This window comes from Prunus mume, unplaced genomic scaffold (genome assembly GCF_029339155.1).
Source record: "Prunus mume cultivar Tortuosa unplaced genomic scaffold, ASM2933915v1 scaffold18, whole genome shotgun sequence".
Taxonomy (NCBI): Eukaryota; Viridiplantae; Streptophyta; class Magnoliopsida; order Rosales; family Rosaceae; genus Prunus; species Prunus mume.
The window spans coordinates 10,046-28,897 of NW_028296564.1; the positions used below are offsets into that span (position 1 = coordinate 10,046).

Consider the following 18,852-nt stretch of genomic DNA (forward strand, 5'->3'; position numbering starts at 1 on the left):
CTTGAGGTCTTGTCGACTCACTAGCAAACACTCATTACCCCCAAAATCATTATTTCTTAATTAAGTTAACCACCAATCCTACTTAACTCAAACAACCTTAACAACTCAGAACATAAAGTTCACCACGTGCCATAGAAGCCAAGCTCACAAAGCGTTCCTGAAACGTCTCACGTCGTCACCCACAACCAATGTGACCTTTTATTGGTTCAACCTGAACCACATGCATTCATATTTATACTTAGATAACCATTCACACACTTATTCAAAACATCCTTCCACTGAAGACATTAAAAACGAAATTTAGTCTACCACCCTAGGCGTACCCATTATTTCCGTCAATTCCTTTATTTTCGTCTAATCCCACAAATAACCGTCAATTTCCTCGTGTCACATTTGTGACACGTCCTCGCAGGTCTCGGTAACATAAAGTCGACCCGAGCGCAATCCTCGCAGGATTCAGGAGACATTTAGTTAGCTTGATCCGCATTTCCTCTCTCCGCACGGTCCGGGTATCCCTAGGACTCGTGGGACAACTGTCCTGTCAGGTTTTGGCTGGAGGCCCTTTATAGACACCTGAGGTGCTACATCTGCTCAGGTCGGGATAAGATTAACCCAGCCCCCTATGGCCACGTGATGTTCTCTAATAGGCTTGGCTCACAATGAGCGTATGAGCCATTAACATAAGGTAACCAAAATATTCAACAATATGCAAGACAATTTCAGAGACGTATGAAATGACTCTAGAAGCACAATCCACACACATATGAGCAACCTTGAGGCCAAAGGATGCGTCAAGCTAGCAATCACCAACTAGCAACAATTACATTAACACTCAATGCAGTTATGCATTTCAACAAACAAATAATGCGGCAGAATGGATACAAATGAAGAACTAAGATAAAGTAACACAAAATCACACAATCAGTTGGTGACCCGGAAACCGAACAATGGGTGAAAATTGGGGAACCCTCGTTCCGGTCAGGGAGACTGCTTCACTAGATCAAGAATGTGCTCAATACAAGTACCACACGAGATCAATCAAGAGACTCAACTTATCATTCTATAATCTTAATAATATCAAGTTTACGATGTAACATGTCCAAAAAACAAATGAAAAACCATGTCTATAGCCATTTGTCCCCTAATCACTATGACTTCTGTTGGCCAAAAACTGAACCAACATTGGCGAATCTGCAAGTGTGCTTAGCTCAACAATGCCTACAATTGGTCCACAATGTTTATCACTCCATTTGCACGAGGAGGGGAAAAATCTAAAAGCGTTGTCTTTCAGGTGTAGTTGGGGTTTAATTTTGAGAACATTTGGGTTTATTCAAAGTACTTATAAAAACCAACATTTATGAAACTATAAGCTAAACTTTGGTTATAAACACAATTCAAGCTAAACGTTGGCTATAAATAATTCAGGATGAAAGAACATTTTGGCTGGTAAAAATCCTTATGACACAACCCATATTTTCAGTGTATCTTAGAAAACTCAACTTCGAATAGCTAAACAGCGAACCCAAGATATCGCAGCAACATTGGAAACCTGGCCCAGATAGTTGCGAGCTTACAAAGGAAGAAATTTTTTTGGTTCATTTTGAGATCTTGCAGAAATTAATATAGTTGACTTGAGGATCAAGAAATGTATGTATCCAAATCCAGAATATCCGAACAAGACTTTGATAAGAAATAAGAGAATATCTATTTACTAGCTATGTATTGAAAATGAAATTATCCCTCAATGGCAGCGACTGACGAGGTCTCTTTTACAAAAATCTATAAACGTGTCTGAGAACCGACTAATCAACCATTACACAACCCCATCTCATCTTGCTATCTAAACTGAACAGAAAACAGGAAGCAAACATGGGAAAAATGAGTCACCAAACTATACCTGTACTGTATACATTCACTAGTTCAAGAATCTTTCTTTATTTACTGTCAAAGTTACATTGAACTGATGATGAAGGCCATTGCCATGCCCACCCAAAGAGGAAGCTCTCTATAAATATGTAGTAAAAGCTCAAGAGGGGCTTTGATCAATGGTTGAAGATACACACTGATTTAGGGAAAAGTCCTCCCCAACCACACGCTGGGAGAAGGAAGTATATAGCCAACAAAATCCGGCCACCGAACCTTGTTGAAACCTTTTCAAAAGCTAACCTCACTGGATGCCTATACAGAGTCAATTTTCACCAGTTTCCAGCTTTCACAACCAGATGATGGGGAGAATTGCCCAATTCATCTCTGGAATGATGAAAACTCGTTCATCCAACTATTTTCCTAGTTGTAGATTTTTACTGGCTTTTCAAATGTGTGGCGATTCTGCAAAAAGGTGTAAAATTGGCAAAGTAATGTCAACAGGTAAGCCTATCCAAGAATATATCTGATCAAATATATAACCTAGCAGCTTCGATGTCTTCTTATTATAAAATAAAAATAAACATTAATAAATAAAAAAGTACATAAGGAAGCATGTGTTCCAGATGAATGTGAGCAAGCTGCATGTTTCCTAACATCTCAGCCTAAGAGTACTAACTAAAAGCCAAAATATGTGACAACATTAACTCGAAAAAAAAATTCAAATATTCTGGGAAAGAACAAACAAAAATGCTTCATCTTACCTGATTAGCTGCATACGCTCTTTTAGGAGCACTGTCAGAGTGTTCCAGCCCAAGATATTGCTCCCAAGCACCGTAAACATCTCTTCTCTATACACAGATTATGAACAACAAAATGAAAATATAATTTGAAATTTGAAACAGAAATATCATAGTAACATATCTCTAGTTTACACACCTGAAACCGACTAGACACAATGTCAGAGTCCTGGAGATATTCTGGGCGACCTAGGGAAAGAAATGCAAACTTCCACTGGCAAAAAGGAAAAAATAAATTTAATGTTTCATCAGTACAATGTAACAGTAGGAGGAAAGGTTTAACACAACAATTCCATTTCTTTATTTAAAACCAAATGAGAATGTCCATCTTTCTAACAAAATCAGGAAAGGGAATGATGATAATAAGAACATAGATTATACCTTGGCAAACTCCTCATCCGCAACCTGTAATTTCTTTTGTACTCGAGCTTTAATTTCAGCCAAAGTTTCACCTTCATGTATGACCAAGAAAAAAGGTTCCCCAAAGTTTTGAATTTGCTGGGGAAGAATAGATAAATTTGAGCATATGAGATTATGAATCATCGTACATTGTTCAGTTTGAAAGGCAAATATCAGGAGGGGGAAAAAAGAATCAGTGAAGCTGTGAAGCGAAAAAGTTAGTCGCAATCACCATTTGGTTCTGAGCTGTGTCTTTAGTGAAATGGTAGACATGAATTACACGATCATTAGGACCAAGATTTTTCTCTTCGTCAGGAACCTATGAAATGAAAAGAAAAACACATCAACTATGTCAAGCAACACATCAAAAACAACTAGATTCAGACCCCTTCCAGCATATGCATGTGTGTGTGTGTGAGAGAGAGAGAGAGAGAGACAGACAGACAGAGACCTCTTCGGCCCGTAACGTCCAGTATTGATCATTTATGTTCTCAATCTTTTCACTGTGAGGAAAAACCTGCAGATGTGTTACAGCAGGATCAAATAGCAATAACAAAAAATTCATTTTTGTATTTCTAAGCTTCCTAATTTCCCAAGGGTTACAATGGCAAAAGTGAATAAAAAGGAAACCCCAAGCCTACGTAATCCCTTTCTTCCAACCAGCTGTATTAATTTAACATTAAATTGACAAACGAACTAGAAAAAATAAGTTATATCTCACAGAATCATGGTAACATCAAATTAACATATTCATTAACATCAGGTGGCCCACACAAAAAATGCTTGCTTTTTGTGGGACTCATGCTTTAGTAAACCCACTATTGAATCTCATGACCTCACCATACTTCTGCTAGATCAATATAAATGTGACAGAACAAAGCTATCTGTACCGCGAAATTCATGAAGATGTATATTTAACAACTGTGAACTGCTCAGATAGAAATCGGGCTAATTAACACTCAGCTCACTTAACAGGGGCATGGAGGACCTTTTTTCTAAGCCTGTGTTAAAAAACCATACACAAATGAAACCCTTCAATTTTTATGTCTTTCATGTATCAATTTCAGAGATACGTTAGTCAGAACAGTTGTTTTCATTGGAAGATGAAGCTCAGACCTTGTAAATCTTGTGATAGAAAACTTCAAGCAACCTAAGTTCTGCATCTGGATGAGACAATTCAACCTGTTCCAAATTGGGTTACACTAGTTACGACAACCATAAAATCAGAGTATTAAATAAAATAAAATAAACAATTAAAGCAAATAATCACGAGATCAACCATAAAAGTGGGGCAACAATTACATAAAGCCATTACTAATAAATAGGACGTTTCGACTGGCTGGATAGGATGATAGTGAAACTAACAGGTCAATAACATCACCTTAGTTTTAAGGTCATTAATTACATCCCCCACAGTGCTCTGTTTTGGCAGTCTTATGGTATGAATAACAACCTGGTTAAAGACACATATATTAGAACATGATTAAGATTAACAAAACATAACATTGTAAGATCTGATCAGTGCACTCACTTCTTCCTTAGTAGCATGATGGAATGCGACTTTCAGAGTTTTCAAACCTTGTAATTCAGGCAGAGGGATGTCCAATACTTCATAGTACAATATATCCGAAGTCTGTCATGGATTGTTGTAAGAGAAATGATCTCCAAAGTTTTAAAGAAAATATCACCTAGGGCTGTGAGATTATTACCTGATTGTAGTGGACCAGCATATCAGTCAAGCGTTCAACCCCCCGATACTTAATTGGCTGGGGTTTGGGTTGTTGTGAGTAACAGTTATGCGATGTAAGCCTAATTTTGGATGGATCATCCAAACCAAGTTGCTGAGCAACTCGTTCCACAACATCATCATAGGTATGGAGTTTCGATCTTAAAATCAACATGGAAAACAAAAGGAGATAAAATCACTTTTAGATTATATAGCCCAGTTAATGATATAGATAAACACCAACAATGATAGAACTTACAATTCTAGGGAGAAATCATCTTCTTTGGGTTTCTCAAGAGATCGGAAGTGAACAACCTGTGACATATCACATCATAAAAACAGCCAAGTCAGGGTTCTTTTAATGAGAGTTTTTATATATTAAAATAACACAGTACTTTTATTATTATTAAAAAGCCACAATACTTTTTTTTAATTAAAAGCACAATACTCACAACCTGAATTTGCATAATTGTGCAACGAGAATATATCACCATTCACCACCAAAAGCATATAAAATTAAGATTTAGAATACATTATCTTAAATGGCTAATACATTAATAATGCTTGAAAGGAATACATTTTTTTTCCAAAGCTAGGAAGGGGGAAGGGGAAAACTCACAGAAACAGGTACCATGGGGCTTTAAACCCAGGACCACTTGGGAGAACACCAAAGGCCTGGGCTTGAGAGGAATATTTGCTGTTAACTAGATGATTAGATACAATATTCATGACAGAACACGGTTTGAAGTGGTAATCTACAATTGAAAAAATTTCTAACTGGAATTTAGAAAACAAAAGAGGCAAGGTCTAATAGCATGGCGATTCAATCTTATTATACCCCACGTTCACTGGAGTTACAACTTATATTGGTGGGTACTTATGCAAACACGAGCTCAGTTGAAAAAGAAACACACCAATCATCTAGAAAACACGCTTGTGTTTCAAAAGCCTTGTTCTAGGAACAGGCCAGGCATGAGATTAAGCTTCAGATACAGGCTTATAGCTACATTGTTTGTTCTAATATAGCTACAAATAAACCACCAAAAAAGGAATTGAAGTTTCAAAACAAATGTACAAGTCTCAGGAAGGCTTACTTGACGGTTGTGCACATAGTCCAGAAAAGATGGGACATCTGGATAGCGGAGATGTTCTCCATTTTCAACTGGAGTGGGCTTCTGAAAGCAAACAATGTCTCCATCCTCAAGCTGCATGCATAAACAAGAAGTTAAAATACTGACAAGAATAGTAAGTTCATGAACACTGATGACACTTAGAAAATACCTGGCAGGCTCGAAATGTGAATTTCTTGTCGATGGGTTCACACATGACATTCGGCTCAAACTTAATTTCCTAAGCATCAGAGCACCAGTAAGAAACCATGGCTTACAACCAAAGCAAGAAAAATCAACAGCTAAATACATTATTTAGTAATAACAAAGACCAATAATCAGACTGCTTCGCATCAGACAAATTCAACTCATGGCAAGGGACAAGGATGGATTTGGGTACTTGTTCAAGATCAAGACGAGCATAAAGTAACGAGTCCAGGATACAATACCAGGCCCAACCATGCTTTATAGATTAGACAAAGGAATCATATTAACTATGGGATGAGCAGAAACTTCTACACCCAGGCATTGCATGGTTACTAGTGTGAACAGATTAATGCATTCATCAAACCTCTAAATTGTTGGTTTCATCATTATATGAACTTATACAATCTAGTTCTAAACTTCTAATCAAGAAGTTTCCTACAGAATGACACCAGGAGCTGAGAAAAGGGGTTATTGCATACAAACCTCATAAAGGTCAATCTCTTCCTCAGGAGCATAGCCAGCCATTTCATTTAATTTTGACAATATTTCAGCTGCCTTACCAGTACTCTTCACAAAAAGCCTTCCAACATATCTGACAGTATTAAGAAAATAAGCAAAACAACAACCTTCAAATTCTTCCATAGCTTATTGAGTAAGAGTAACCCGATAAAAAACAAATAAAGTACCGTAGTTCTTCTTTTTCTGGATCATAAAGCTTAAAGAAAAGCAGAATGTCATCCTTTGTCTTGTCAGGTGGAGCGATAGGGTGTAAATCCTTAATAAAAAGCATAAAATTAGATAAACTGCTGCAAAGAACATTCCAGACAAGAACAATGTTCTTTAGTAGTACGACAATATTACCAGCCCAAGCTCTACTTCTAAGAATAACTTTAGTTCTGCATTATGAACCTTGTTTGATACCTCCCTCAACTGTCCAACCTGCAATGCAATGAAAAGAAGACTGAGCCATATACATCTCTGTATACAGAGGCACTTGCATAAAGAGCAAAAGTTCGGTCACCAATGCACTTTTCTGGAAAATAAATGACGATGCAGAAAGAAAAAAACCGCAGCTCTTGCATTCAAATGCCAAAAAACCTAGGACAATATTTTTTATAGGGAAAATTTTCTATTATGGAAAAAGTACTAATGGCCATACATGCTCAACACACTAACCACAAGAACCACAAGTAATCAGCTCAGAACACACAACCAATCAAGACAGATTTAATGGAAAGGAATATCCCTATTGCTATGACAAAGAGGCCCAAAAAGATGCCAAGAGATATATTCATAAAGAAAACTGTAGTTAACAAGTGTTGAACTACAGAGCAACAATAAAGTGGGGAACTATTTCCATTGAAACAATGGGGAACTATTTCCATTGAAACAATGTGGAACTATTTCCATTGAAACAATGTGGAACTATTCTCATTGAAACAATGTGGTCTGAAGATAATATATCATCGGCCCTGCTTCGCAACCAATTAACCACAAGTAACAAAAGGATGTTCCTTGGCCAAGCGTTACAAGCAATCATACATGGTGTACAAAGATCTATTCTTATACAGCAGCCAATACAAATCAGGCATAGCATGTAATACAATTTGAAAGAAGAGCTTCAGTAACTCACAAGTCATAAACATAAAATATATCTTTCTTTTTCATTTTCAAATGCTCACTCTGTAAAAGCATTAGCTTGTACGTGCAAGCATCATCTAGAACATGATAGGCATCAAATAAATATAAAGACCAGTTTCATCTATCCCACAAAGCCATTATAAAAAAGGAAAGAAAAACTTGAAACAGAAAAGCAGCACAAGATAAGTACAGATTGTGTTTCCTCCACAGGCGTCAATGGACGGTTAGGACGATATGTATGGTTTTGACGCTTCGCCCAAAACCAAAATCGCAGAAATTGCACTGGTATACCAATCTCTTTCGCAACCTCCTCCTGGATGAATCATTATGGAAAATAATAAGAAGTGCAGCAAGAAAACAAAATCCAAGTTAAATGAAGAAGTGCATCACAACCGAAAAGAAAACAGTAGAACCATGTGTGGGGAAAGTATCATATATACACTAGCATTTGGAGCTGTGCAAATAGTAGGTGTATAGTTATCAATTGTTGCTTATACAAAGCTTCACTGAGCTATAATTTATTGTTGGAGCCGTGCAAATATATACTAAATCAAATAAATTTCCAAATGAATTATCACCATATGCCAGATAACTTGAAGTCCACATATAATACCATGCAAAAGGCATAATCCCCTTAAAATGTTTCATTGTATTTTTGATACATCTGCTAACAGAACTTTTCACAGAGCTACTAGTCCATTTCTAAATTTAAAGATATTAATGTGTACCACCAAGCTTTCTTAACCCACTTTCCATGTAACGAAAAAAAAACTACCTACAAAAAGCTGGAGGGGGCTTAGCTTGTATTTTCAAAATCTGTTAGTTGTAATTATATAATCTTCTATTCAGATTATAAAATTACAACATTGGCTTGACACAGATGCCAAAGTCTCCAACAACTATGACTACAGAGAAAAAATGAGTGAAAAAGATGAACAATCCTTGTCACAGGACTTTAAACACAACTGAATACCTTAATCTCTGAGCATAATAAAGCATGCCAAAAAATTAAGAACATGTATACATACCATTCCTTGCATATTAACATATTAAGAACTGTAGCCTTTCTATTTTTAACATATTAACGAATACCTTGCCTAACAAAAGAGGACAGAAACAACAATTAAAGCTGGAACGCATTGAGCAGAGTGGATTCAAACAGGAAAAAGGATCATTGACAGAAAAGAACCTCATTCAAAAACAGGTGCAAGAAGCAAGTTCAAAATTGTACCTTAAATACGTTAAAAGGCGTCTGCTTCTGGATACGAAAACTTCTAACTTTGTCATGATCAACAAGATCAAAATAAATATCCTTCCCAATCTGCTCGACAAGGTTCTCGTCCCGGGCAACCTAGAGGAATGATATAAGTCACAAGCAAAGGATGTTGCACTATAAATTTACACAAGCTAAGCTTGAAAGCCACTTGTTAATAAGAAATGGATTTAACAGCTAAACCTTTATAATAGTATATAGGTGTGCCTCTGCCTTTTCTTTCTTCTTGTGTTCCTTTTCTTCTTGTTCTTTCTTTAACCTCTCCTGAGATAAGTCAATGAATGTATATAGGCCTTATCTCCCATAAGACAGAAATTCTGAAGAGAATATGCACAAAGAAATATACACATGCAAAAAAATATGCGTGTATAAATATCTCAGAAATGAACCAAGTTTTTCATGAAAGCAGCTAATGTGCCAAATTGTGTGACACAAACAATCAAAACATCACATTTTATTCCTTTTCTTCTTATTCTTTCTTTAACCTCTCCTGAGACAAGTCAATGAATGTATACAGGCCTTATCTCCCATAAGACAGAAATTCTGAAAGAGAATATGCACAAAGAAATGTACACATGCAAAAATATGTGTGTATAAATAACTCAGAAATGAACCAAGTTTTTCATGAAAGCAGCTAATGTGCCAAATTGTGTGACACAAACAATCAAAACATCTCATTGTATTTCTAATTCCAAGTTCAATCAGAACTTTACTTGGATATGGGAATTTGATCTCAAACAGAAAGATCCTTAATATCAGCCTTGTTAAGAGGTTCATTTAAGATACCTCATGAAATGAAGAATCCATGTATCCAATTTCTTACATGAATAATCAAATATCCTACAAATTGCCCTTAAGAACAGGATCTCACCCTTAGATGTTCAGCGATGTCCTGCTCATCCACATTGCAGATTATTTTATCTTTGTCACTTTCACGTATGTACACCAGCATGTACGCATTTGAGTACTTCGTAAATTTGAAAGGAGTGTTATTGAATCCAGGGTTTGTCTGTGGTAACTGTCAAACCATAAGCAAACTATGAAAAATGAATCTTAAAAGTAAAAACCTGGATTCAGTATTGCATGCAGAAATTGGAAAAGCATACCTCTTCCTCACCACCATACTGCTCCTCTAGTGCCCTCTTTATATCTTCTTTTGTGACCCTCTCATCATCGAATTTATACCTGTGTACCACAAATCTTAATGACACATGAAGTAGAAAGGGGGCTTGATGGAATCCGATATGCATTTCTTAAAATTCAACCAAATATTTAGAATATGTTAAGCATACAAATTGGCCAATGCAATTGGCTAGCTCAGTAATTAGGTACCTCTTAGGACCCAAGGCTTTAGAAACATCTGTATGGCATAGCCATGTACTATGTTACGTGTTAGAGCAAATGGTCATGTTCGTGGTACACCAAAAGGGAATGTAGCTGTAGTTGCTACTTATCGAGTAACATGAAATGATGGCCATGTGCTTATTTATATATAGATTGCTGGATACAACTACATTCATATTTTTGGCCAGAAACTTCACAATCCAAAATGATCAAAATTGTGTACATTACTTTCTGACATGCGCCTTTCCAATTCCAGCAGAAAATGAGGGAAAAAGAGAGTTTCAGGAATGAACAAATTATTGTTTCAAAATATTTATGCAACATATATTGAATTAATAATTGCAAGTCAATAGAGTAACAGTCAATCACAGCTACCATACACTATGAAAGAAACATAAGTCATACGTGTCTGAAACAGTGACACTAGGCACTATAATGTGATATCCTTACAACTAAACCATGGCTCCAAAGTGATAAAACAAAGAAGAACTCATCTTCTTTCTTTTTTGATTACCTTCCTCGTGTATGTATAAGAACAAAACCATTCAATTTCTAATATATATATATATATATTTTTTTAACATTCACACTTCCGCTCTTTCAAGTTTCAACTGCCAATCATGCAGAATTCATTCTTACATCTACAAGAGACCTATCAAGGTACTAAGGTATTTTTGCCATATATATAGATGATTAAAATTTTATTATAAACATAATATCAATCTATTGAGATCCTACAAAAGCTCACTAAATTATTAGAAATACATTCACAAAGGCAGCAAAAAGAGAAAGTACCTACAACCATAATTTATTGCAATAAAATTCTCTTTCTCAAAAGACAAATGAAGACTAGTGTCATATCATTGTGATGCTCAAGAAGATTATGAAATTTAAAACGTATGAGTATATACTTATGCATGTTTGCTCCCAGAGTTTTCTGCTTCAAGCATAAACAATAGGAAAACCAAACTAGGGTTGATAAAGTAACATCATGAGAATCAGTTATGGGTTTTCTGCACATGCAAAACATGGGAGCACATATGAGGGAATGGATGCCAAGAATCTGAGAACTGATGCATACCACTGATCAGAAAGTGTTGGCCTGATAAAGGCATAATAGTGCCCACCATGCACCCCACCACTGTGTACCAAAACACTGTAAACAACCACCAAATGCATAAGTACGATATAAGACTTAGAAGAGCAAAGCAGGAATCTATGAATCAAATTAATGACAGAATTTTATGGGAAATAATTTTTTTCCCTTGGTCATTTAATACTAGGAAAAAGCATAGTAGTCCTATGTATATGAGACATAAATTGCCACAAGTGTGCATCCATTACAAAATAGTACTCATTTGTACAAAACAAATATACATATATATATATATATATATATATATCACTAACAGAAAATTATCCAAAATACATAATAGGTGAAAGAGCAGTATCAGATAGAAAGATTATTAAATACAAAAATAAAGAGAGAAAGGATATAGACCACATATATAAACTAAAACATATACATCCAAACAACTAAAGGAACACAAACTCTGACCAAAAAAAGGGAACACAAACAATGTGCAACAAAAATGAAATTATGCACCCCCTATCATCAGATAATAAGTGTCAACCAAAAAATCCTCACAGCAACAATTGTACCAACCTATCAAGAATGCTTGTAGGACAAAAAAATTTATGTCCGGAAAAAGGAGATGTAGCTAAAATAGCAAAGGGGTTTCTAACAAGGCATGTAGTACTGAATTTAGAATTCTTTCAAAAACAAGAGCAACTTGGAATCCTTCCCCAGAGCACAAATCACTAGACCTCAGAACTATGATTACTATGTGAAAGGGAATCACCACAAAGCTTTCCTAGGTTCTTTTCCTAAACAAAATGGATATATGACAAATAGGAAAAACTCTGAAATATACCTGTGAAGTGTGTAAAGGTTACGAACACTCCTATCAGCTTCAGGTGATAAATATTTTCCATTCTCTCGATCGAGGTCAAGTTGCAATGGGAACTCATAACGATCATTAATCTACACAATAAGAGCATAAATAAAAAATCTAAGATTTATGTTCAAAAAAGAAACACACTCTATCAGTCTTATTTTCTCAAAAGAAAATCAAATCACTCCAATCTCCATCCACAAATCATGAATGGTTCATATAGCAATTTATAAAGGCACTAAAATGTGTATAAACTCTATTAACAATAAAAGCTCTGTGAAGAACTAGGAAATCGACCACTAATGGGAAACTGGAGGGACACTCAACTTTTTGTTTAAAACAAAAAACAATCATTTAGACACAGATGAATTACATCATGCTAAATTATTTGTAAATTTATTCCTTACAACCATTGAAGAAGAAACCAAACCAAAAAGGGTTAAAGTAATGGAATTTCATGAGTTACAACTCGCACTATGTTATGGGCCCATGGCACCATTGCCTAAAAGCCTTCATGGGGCTTAATCAATGGCCAGGAACTTGCCTCAAGAAGCAACCACTCTGAATTCATAACAATAAAAATTCCTTGGGAGCATCCACAAGAGATTTTCCCTGTTAATTACCTAGTGCAGGTAGGACTTGGAGAGAAACTATGTATGATTAGAATTTGGGTGCCTTATGAGGTGGGTATCTCAAGAAGCAACCAAAAAACAAAAACAAAAAACGACAGTCACCATTGTCTGAATCTGGCATCAATCTAACTGGCTGGCTATTTGATACTTAATATTTAAACTGATAATAGGAATAAATCCCAAATGAACGTTGGCAAAAAATAAAGTTTGGGATTCAGAAATAAAAGTAGTTCATCTGATTTATACTTTGCAGAAGAGACTTGTAATACCTTGTCAAATAATTTAAAAAGTTATTAGACATAGATGCAGTCAAAACTTCTTTTCTGTTTAAACTGAGATTTGGGTATAGTGCAAATTAACATGAAACATTCATTGAGGAACTATCTTCTTTGCTGGTTATTTTGGAAAGAGTTTTTTATCAGGTACTAGAGAACATTATCTTTCCCAGTCAAGTCTTATTCTAGATTCAGTGTGATAATGGTACAGTTTCAAATTTTAAGCCAACGAGGGAGATCTGCAAAGCTAAGACCATCTTAAGGTAAAGATTCTACCCTGGATTGTGGCTCATGAATACACTCAACAAGTTGAGAGCATGTCCCTATTTTTGGGGTGAAGGGCGAGGCATTAACACGTGTCATATGGTTCACAGGAGAAGACCAACTTGGTTCTTTTTACCTCACTGGTGCATTATGTGTAGATCGGAATGGTAACTCCAACATCCTTGTATGAAGAGAAAACAGAAGGGAAGTGAGGCTCCCCTATACAGGAGCTGAACGGTAGGAGGAAGGGAGATCATGCTGATCATATTTTTGTGCAAAGTTTAGTAATTCTAAGTCTCAGAAGAATTTGTTTTGCAAGACAGGCGAGCTGAATGTTTCCAGGTTGCTGTGTGCTGTTAAGTGAACAACACAAGGCCTTTGGTGGCGGGAAGAAAGCCAAAGTGTCGGTGCCTCTGTTGTGGAATATATTTGGGTTGTGTTTCTTTATATCCCCTTGTCCACAGTGTTGTGCTTTAGAAATAATTATTTTTCCTTCCCAAAAAAAAATTACAAGCCTGGAAACTTTCATAACCTATTCTAACTTATAATCCTAAAGTAAATAAACATACGCAATAAAATGCACTCATTCATGCTAATAATGCACAAATAACAGACATAACGACCTGAAGTAAAATAGTTATTGAAGTTCTAACCTTCACCATTGTGTCCCGCATAAAGTCGTACTCAAATCGTTTCAACTGAAGTTGAAGCACCGGGGGAAAGTCAATAAACAAAACACCTTTCTTAGCATCCTGAAAAATTATGCTCCAAAATGGTCATCAATATAAACCAATAGAACAATGGGTTTCTCATGCCAACCAAAAAAAAAAAAAAACAGTGAAGGAGATTATCACACTTGTGGCCATCCACCAGACAAAAAACTAATGCAAAATCTTTTACCCACAAGAACTCAGATCTCTTATTTATTATCTACTGTTTCCAGTCATACTCTGGCAACCCATCCAATCTCCGTTCATCAATCAATGATTCTCTAGCAGTGCATATTTAATTAAGATATATAATGTGATTTAAAGTATAAATGCTCCATAACTTTAAAAAATAAAAATAAAAAACCCATCAGCTATAACATAGAGTGAAGATCTTCCAGTGAAAACCGATCAGCTAAAAAGAAAAGGAAGAAGAGTCAAACAAAAACCCAGCAATGTTGCAATATGTAAGGGAAACCAACTGGTTAGCAAAGTAGTTTCCTTTGAACACCCCTAATATCGAGTACAACTAGGCTACTTGAAAATCCATTTCTGTCTCTTTGTTCTAAATTATGAAAATGTCTTAATACTCTTGCAGCTGATACAAAAATTTCAGTATTGTTTCCTTTTTTTTCTTTCTCAAAACAACTCATTGTAGTTTCCAGAATTCTAAACGTTTAAGAACTTGGATTGTGTCTATATAGATTACAGCCATTCCAGCATTGAGAAAAATAAATTTAACACCTGCCAACCTATCTCTTCCTCTCCCTCAGTCTGAACATCTAATTTTACCATGACTCAATCTTCTTCACCAATGTGATAGACCTGTGAATGCCAAATCCTTGCGACTTTTTACGTTACTTTTTTTTTTTTAATTTACTTCTCTTGTTTAGTTTGAAAATGCCTTATCAAAAGCAATGGTTTGATAAGTTGAAAAGGAACGAGTAAGTCACCACCTTTTTTTTTTTTCTGTATACATTTTAAGCCAAGAATCCCTCAAATATTATTTTTTGTTTTTTGAAAGGCCTCTAACATTACATAAAAAGGGGACAAATAATACAATGACGTATTCTATAAGAAAATAGTACAAGTGACATTGCAAATTCGGATTTTCTGTTTTGGGATTTCACCCACAAACAACCAAAAATATCAACCTGCAGTATTGATAAACTCAAGGAGCAAAACTCAACGTAGCTGTTCAGAAGCTTAGTCAACAGCAATAAGGTATTAAGCTCAAAGGAACAAATTATCTAAAACTTTCTCAAATCAATTAACAGATAACTCATCTCACTCAATTTCACGCAAAATTATGCCAATTATCTGCACCCCGCAAATTGAATAGAGCACTAACCTGCAATCCATACTGTTCAGCATGATACTTGTTATCACCCTCGAGACGTTCAACTTCTACGTACTTATCAAAAGAAGCATATACATCACGACAACCTTTGACATCAAGCTGAAGGTCTGCCAGACACAGTTGATAATATTAGCATTATCCAAAAGGACCATAAGCATGTAGAATTCGAAACCGAAACAAAAACGTACCATAAAATGATTCCTTTCTTGTTGATTTGTAGTCCACGTTGATGCATTCAATGTAGTTCATATGGTGTCCTTCGAACAACTTCTGTATAGTTCCCTCTACAACAGTTCCCTGGTAACAGGTCAAAATGGTAAAACTTTTCAATAAGATTCAAGAGCTTCAACATTGATGAGATTTTCAAAATTAATCAATATGAATTTGGTTAAAAGATACCTTCATTTTGTCTTCAAGTTTTTCACACAAAACCCTATTGAGTTCTTGTACGTCATGCTGCATAAATGAATCATACGTGTCCCATCCAAAAGACTTCGTCAGCTCTTTTGTTGCCACACTATTGTCACTGTACTGAAGCTTGTAAAATAGACTCTGCAGGGCCAAAGGTATGCTTTGCGATGGCAAATCATTCTCAGTTGTGGGCATATGGTAAACAGCCTGAAATATACAACCCAAGACATTGTTTTCCTCAGAGATCTTTAACCAGATAAGTTAGCATGCTGTAGAACAAAAATTTCGTGCAGCTGCTAACCTTTCTGAAATAAGGAATATGATACAAAGTCTGGAGGAGAGAGTTCATGTAGCAAGTTGCTCCTTGGTTCTTAAGCCCCACATAACCTGTCTCCTTTTTCGAGTCATATGTCCAGTAATCTACAACCCTACGAACGAGAACCTCAGCTTCAATTATAAGTGTATCATGCACAAGATACCCTCTACTGGGATCGTAAAGATCACTAAGAGGCATGAAGGATGTGAAACCCCAATCACTTTCTCGCGCATTGAACTGATGCTGTGTGTCTGTATCATGCAAATAGGATTCAGTAAATATCTATAGGCACACTATCAATCAATTTGAAGGTTTTTATCAGTAACAATACACAAAAGGAAACATCAACCTACAGAAGCGCTAAAATTGCGGTTCTCAGACCAACTCTGATTAATTCAAGCTTAAACCAATAATGACAATTGCAATTCTAAATCACATGAGGCTAAATCACATGAGGCTAAATCCCGCTTAAGTAGCACAAGCAAACTAAAAGGTCGAATATAGATAGACATGCCGAACTTCCCAATTGTGCAATGCACTCTTCCCAATGAATTCCTCCATTGGGCCAAATTTTTCATTGGGCTCCAAAAGTTATAATCTATCAATGATGCCCTCCTAGCAGATCTACTTTTTTAATCAACTTAAGGAAATATTCTTTGCTACTTTCTTTAATTCCACATTAGATAAATGCACACCTGATCTCATAGATAGAGAATCACACCAACACTATAGCTTAAGAACTGAAATTATTATTCTGCTACAAAAGAATCGAAGTTTAATACACAGTGGAAGATTAGTAGAAAACATATCCAAGGAGGTACCTTTTCGTACTGAATACTTGTTATGAATTTGATTGACGACCCCCAAGCAAAACTGTGCATATCTACTCCAGCCATATGGCAAACTTGCTGAATCCGCAACATCCAAATACATAGACAAATGATCTACATTGTTTCCCTTAGGAAAAATAAGCACACGCCTGCCAAAGCAAAGCAAGCGGAACATATCAAAGCAACGCCAAAACAAAGAGGAACATATAGAGCAAAGTGACTGTGTCAAGTGAGAGAGAGAGAGAGAGAGAGAGAGAGAGAGAGAGAGAGAGAGAGAGAGAATGACAATACCATTTATAGCCACCAACGACAAATATATCTGAATAAAGCTTCTTTGTATTCATCCTAGAAAAATTGTCAATTCTCCACGTGAATCTTGATGATGGAGGATCCTCCACTGGCTGGTTCTCCACATTATTAGCAGTTTCAGGTTGTGCAACAACTAATAATTTGCAAAGGAAACCAAAATAAATACATATGTTACAACTGTTTCATGCTGCAAGTAGTTGAAAACTTAAAATAAAATAAAAGTACTGCAATTACAATACACATCATCAGTTTTCCTACAGGAACTTTCTTTCAATTTTGCATGCAAAAGAATGGAAAATAGTCTTAGTGCAACACAACCACTTGACCCCAGTCATGGAAAATGAGAATTACTTATAACAATTTTTTTATAGCTCCCCATTAGTTGGGGTCCAATACACATTACAACCAATTTCAGTTAATTAATTACCCAAAGTAAGTTTTAAAAAGAATGATAAAAAGCTACAGGGAATGGACATACTGGACGGATCAGAATACCTTCCATGGGTTGGTGATTGTTTTCGGGCAAATCCGAGTGCGGGACGAGCATCTCCTCGTCCTCTGGTTGCTGTAACAAACACACAAGAGTTAATGAATTCTGAGCCTTCTTTTTTTTTTTTTTTTTGAGGGGGGGAGATACCAAAAGCAAACCCTTATTATTGTTTTCAATAAAACCCTAAATTCCAAACAACAATGGAGAGAAATGATAGCCACATTAAAGCAATTTGGAAACCAAAGCCCTAGGCAACACCAAATTCCAATTTCAGTTCCAAAAAAACCCAATTTAAGCATTGAAATCATACAAATTAAGATAATGAACTAACCACAAATTCGAAATAAAAACCAAAGCTTTATCATCCACAGACATATGCATACACTAAACATATAGATGCACGTTATATACTGAGAGAGAGAGAGAGAGAAACATACATCAATAGGGGCGGGGGTCATGACAGTCATGGCTGAACGAGTCTAAGGAATGGGATATGAGAATACCTCACCGCGAGGTACTAGAGAGAGAGAGAGAGAGAGAGTAAAGGAGGTGCAGTAAGAGAAGTGCAAAATGGCGATCACCAGAAGCTGGTCGAGGAGAGAGAGAGAGAAGGGTCCGGTTTTTTTACTCTTCTTTTATATGCACGATGGGCAGTAGAGTACTTTCGCAATGGGGTACATGGTAGACCGTAGACCTGTGCTTATGACAAAGTGACCCAGGGGGACATGGCTTTGCTTCTTCCACTCGTTGTACGGCTATGGACCACCGCGCTGTAATTTACAAAATACATAGATCTGGGCCAATCCAGCCCAAACGCTTTAGGCCAAATTTCAACCTCGACTAAATCCGCAAAAGGAAATTCCTGCAGCCTCACTGCTTCAAATGTTTTCTTCCCTATTTAATTTTTGGTAAGTTTTAATTACTACGTAGGGTACATTTTA

The 18,852-nt window shown here is 36.1% G+C and overlaps 1 protein-coding gene across 1 annotated transcript; it reads right to left on the reverse strand.

Moving 5' to 3' along the window:
* Positions 1 to 1,681: 1,681 nt before the first annotated feature.
* On the reverse strand, positions 1,682 to 18,613 carry LOC103329910 (ubiquitin C-terminal hydrolase 12-like). Its single transcript, XM_089043697.1, has 32 exons — positions 18,349 to 18,613; positions 17,917 to 17,986; positions 17,404 to 17,554; positions 17,104 to 17,261; positions 16,268 to 16,533; positions 15,955 to 16,173; positions 15,744 to 15,852; positions 15,547 to 15,662; positions 14,142 to 14,240; positions 12,297 to 12,406; positions 11,444 to 11,518; positions 10,125 to 10,203; positions 9,890 to 10,036; positions 9,202 to 9,282; positions 8,977 to 9,096; positions 7,936 to 8,058; positions 6,966 to 7,043; positions 6,791 to 6,879; positions 6,588 to 6,696; positions 6,070 to 6,138; positions 5,883 to 5,993; positions 5,048 to 5,103; positions 4,772 to 4,949; positions 4,594 to 4,695; positions 4,444 to 4,515; positions 4,179 to 4,244; positions 3,514 to 3,579; positions 3,295 to 3,381; positions 3,045 to 3,161; positions 2,803 to 2,877; positions 2,628 to 2,714; positions 1,682 to 2,328 (listed from the first exon to the last, which is right to left on the reverse strand). Exons 1-32 carry the CDS (start codon positions 18,376 to 18,378, stop codon positions 2,287 to 2,289), a joined length of 3,357 nt encoding a protein of 1,118 aa, XP_088899823.1. The 5' UTR covers positions 18,379 to 18,613; the 3' UTR covers positions 1,682 to 2,286.
* Between the last annotated feature and the right edge of the window lie 239 nt (positions 18,614 to 18,852).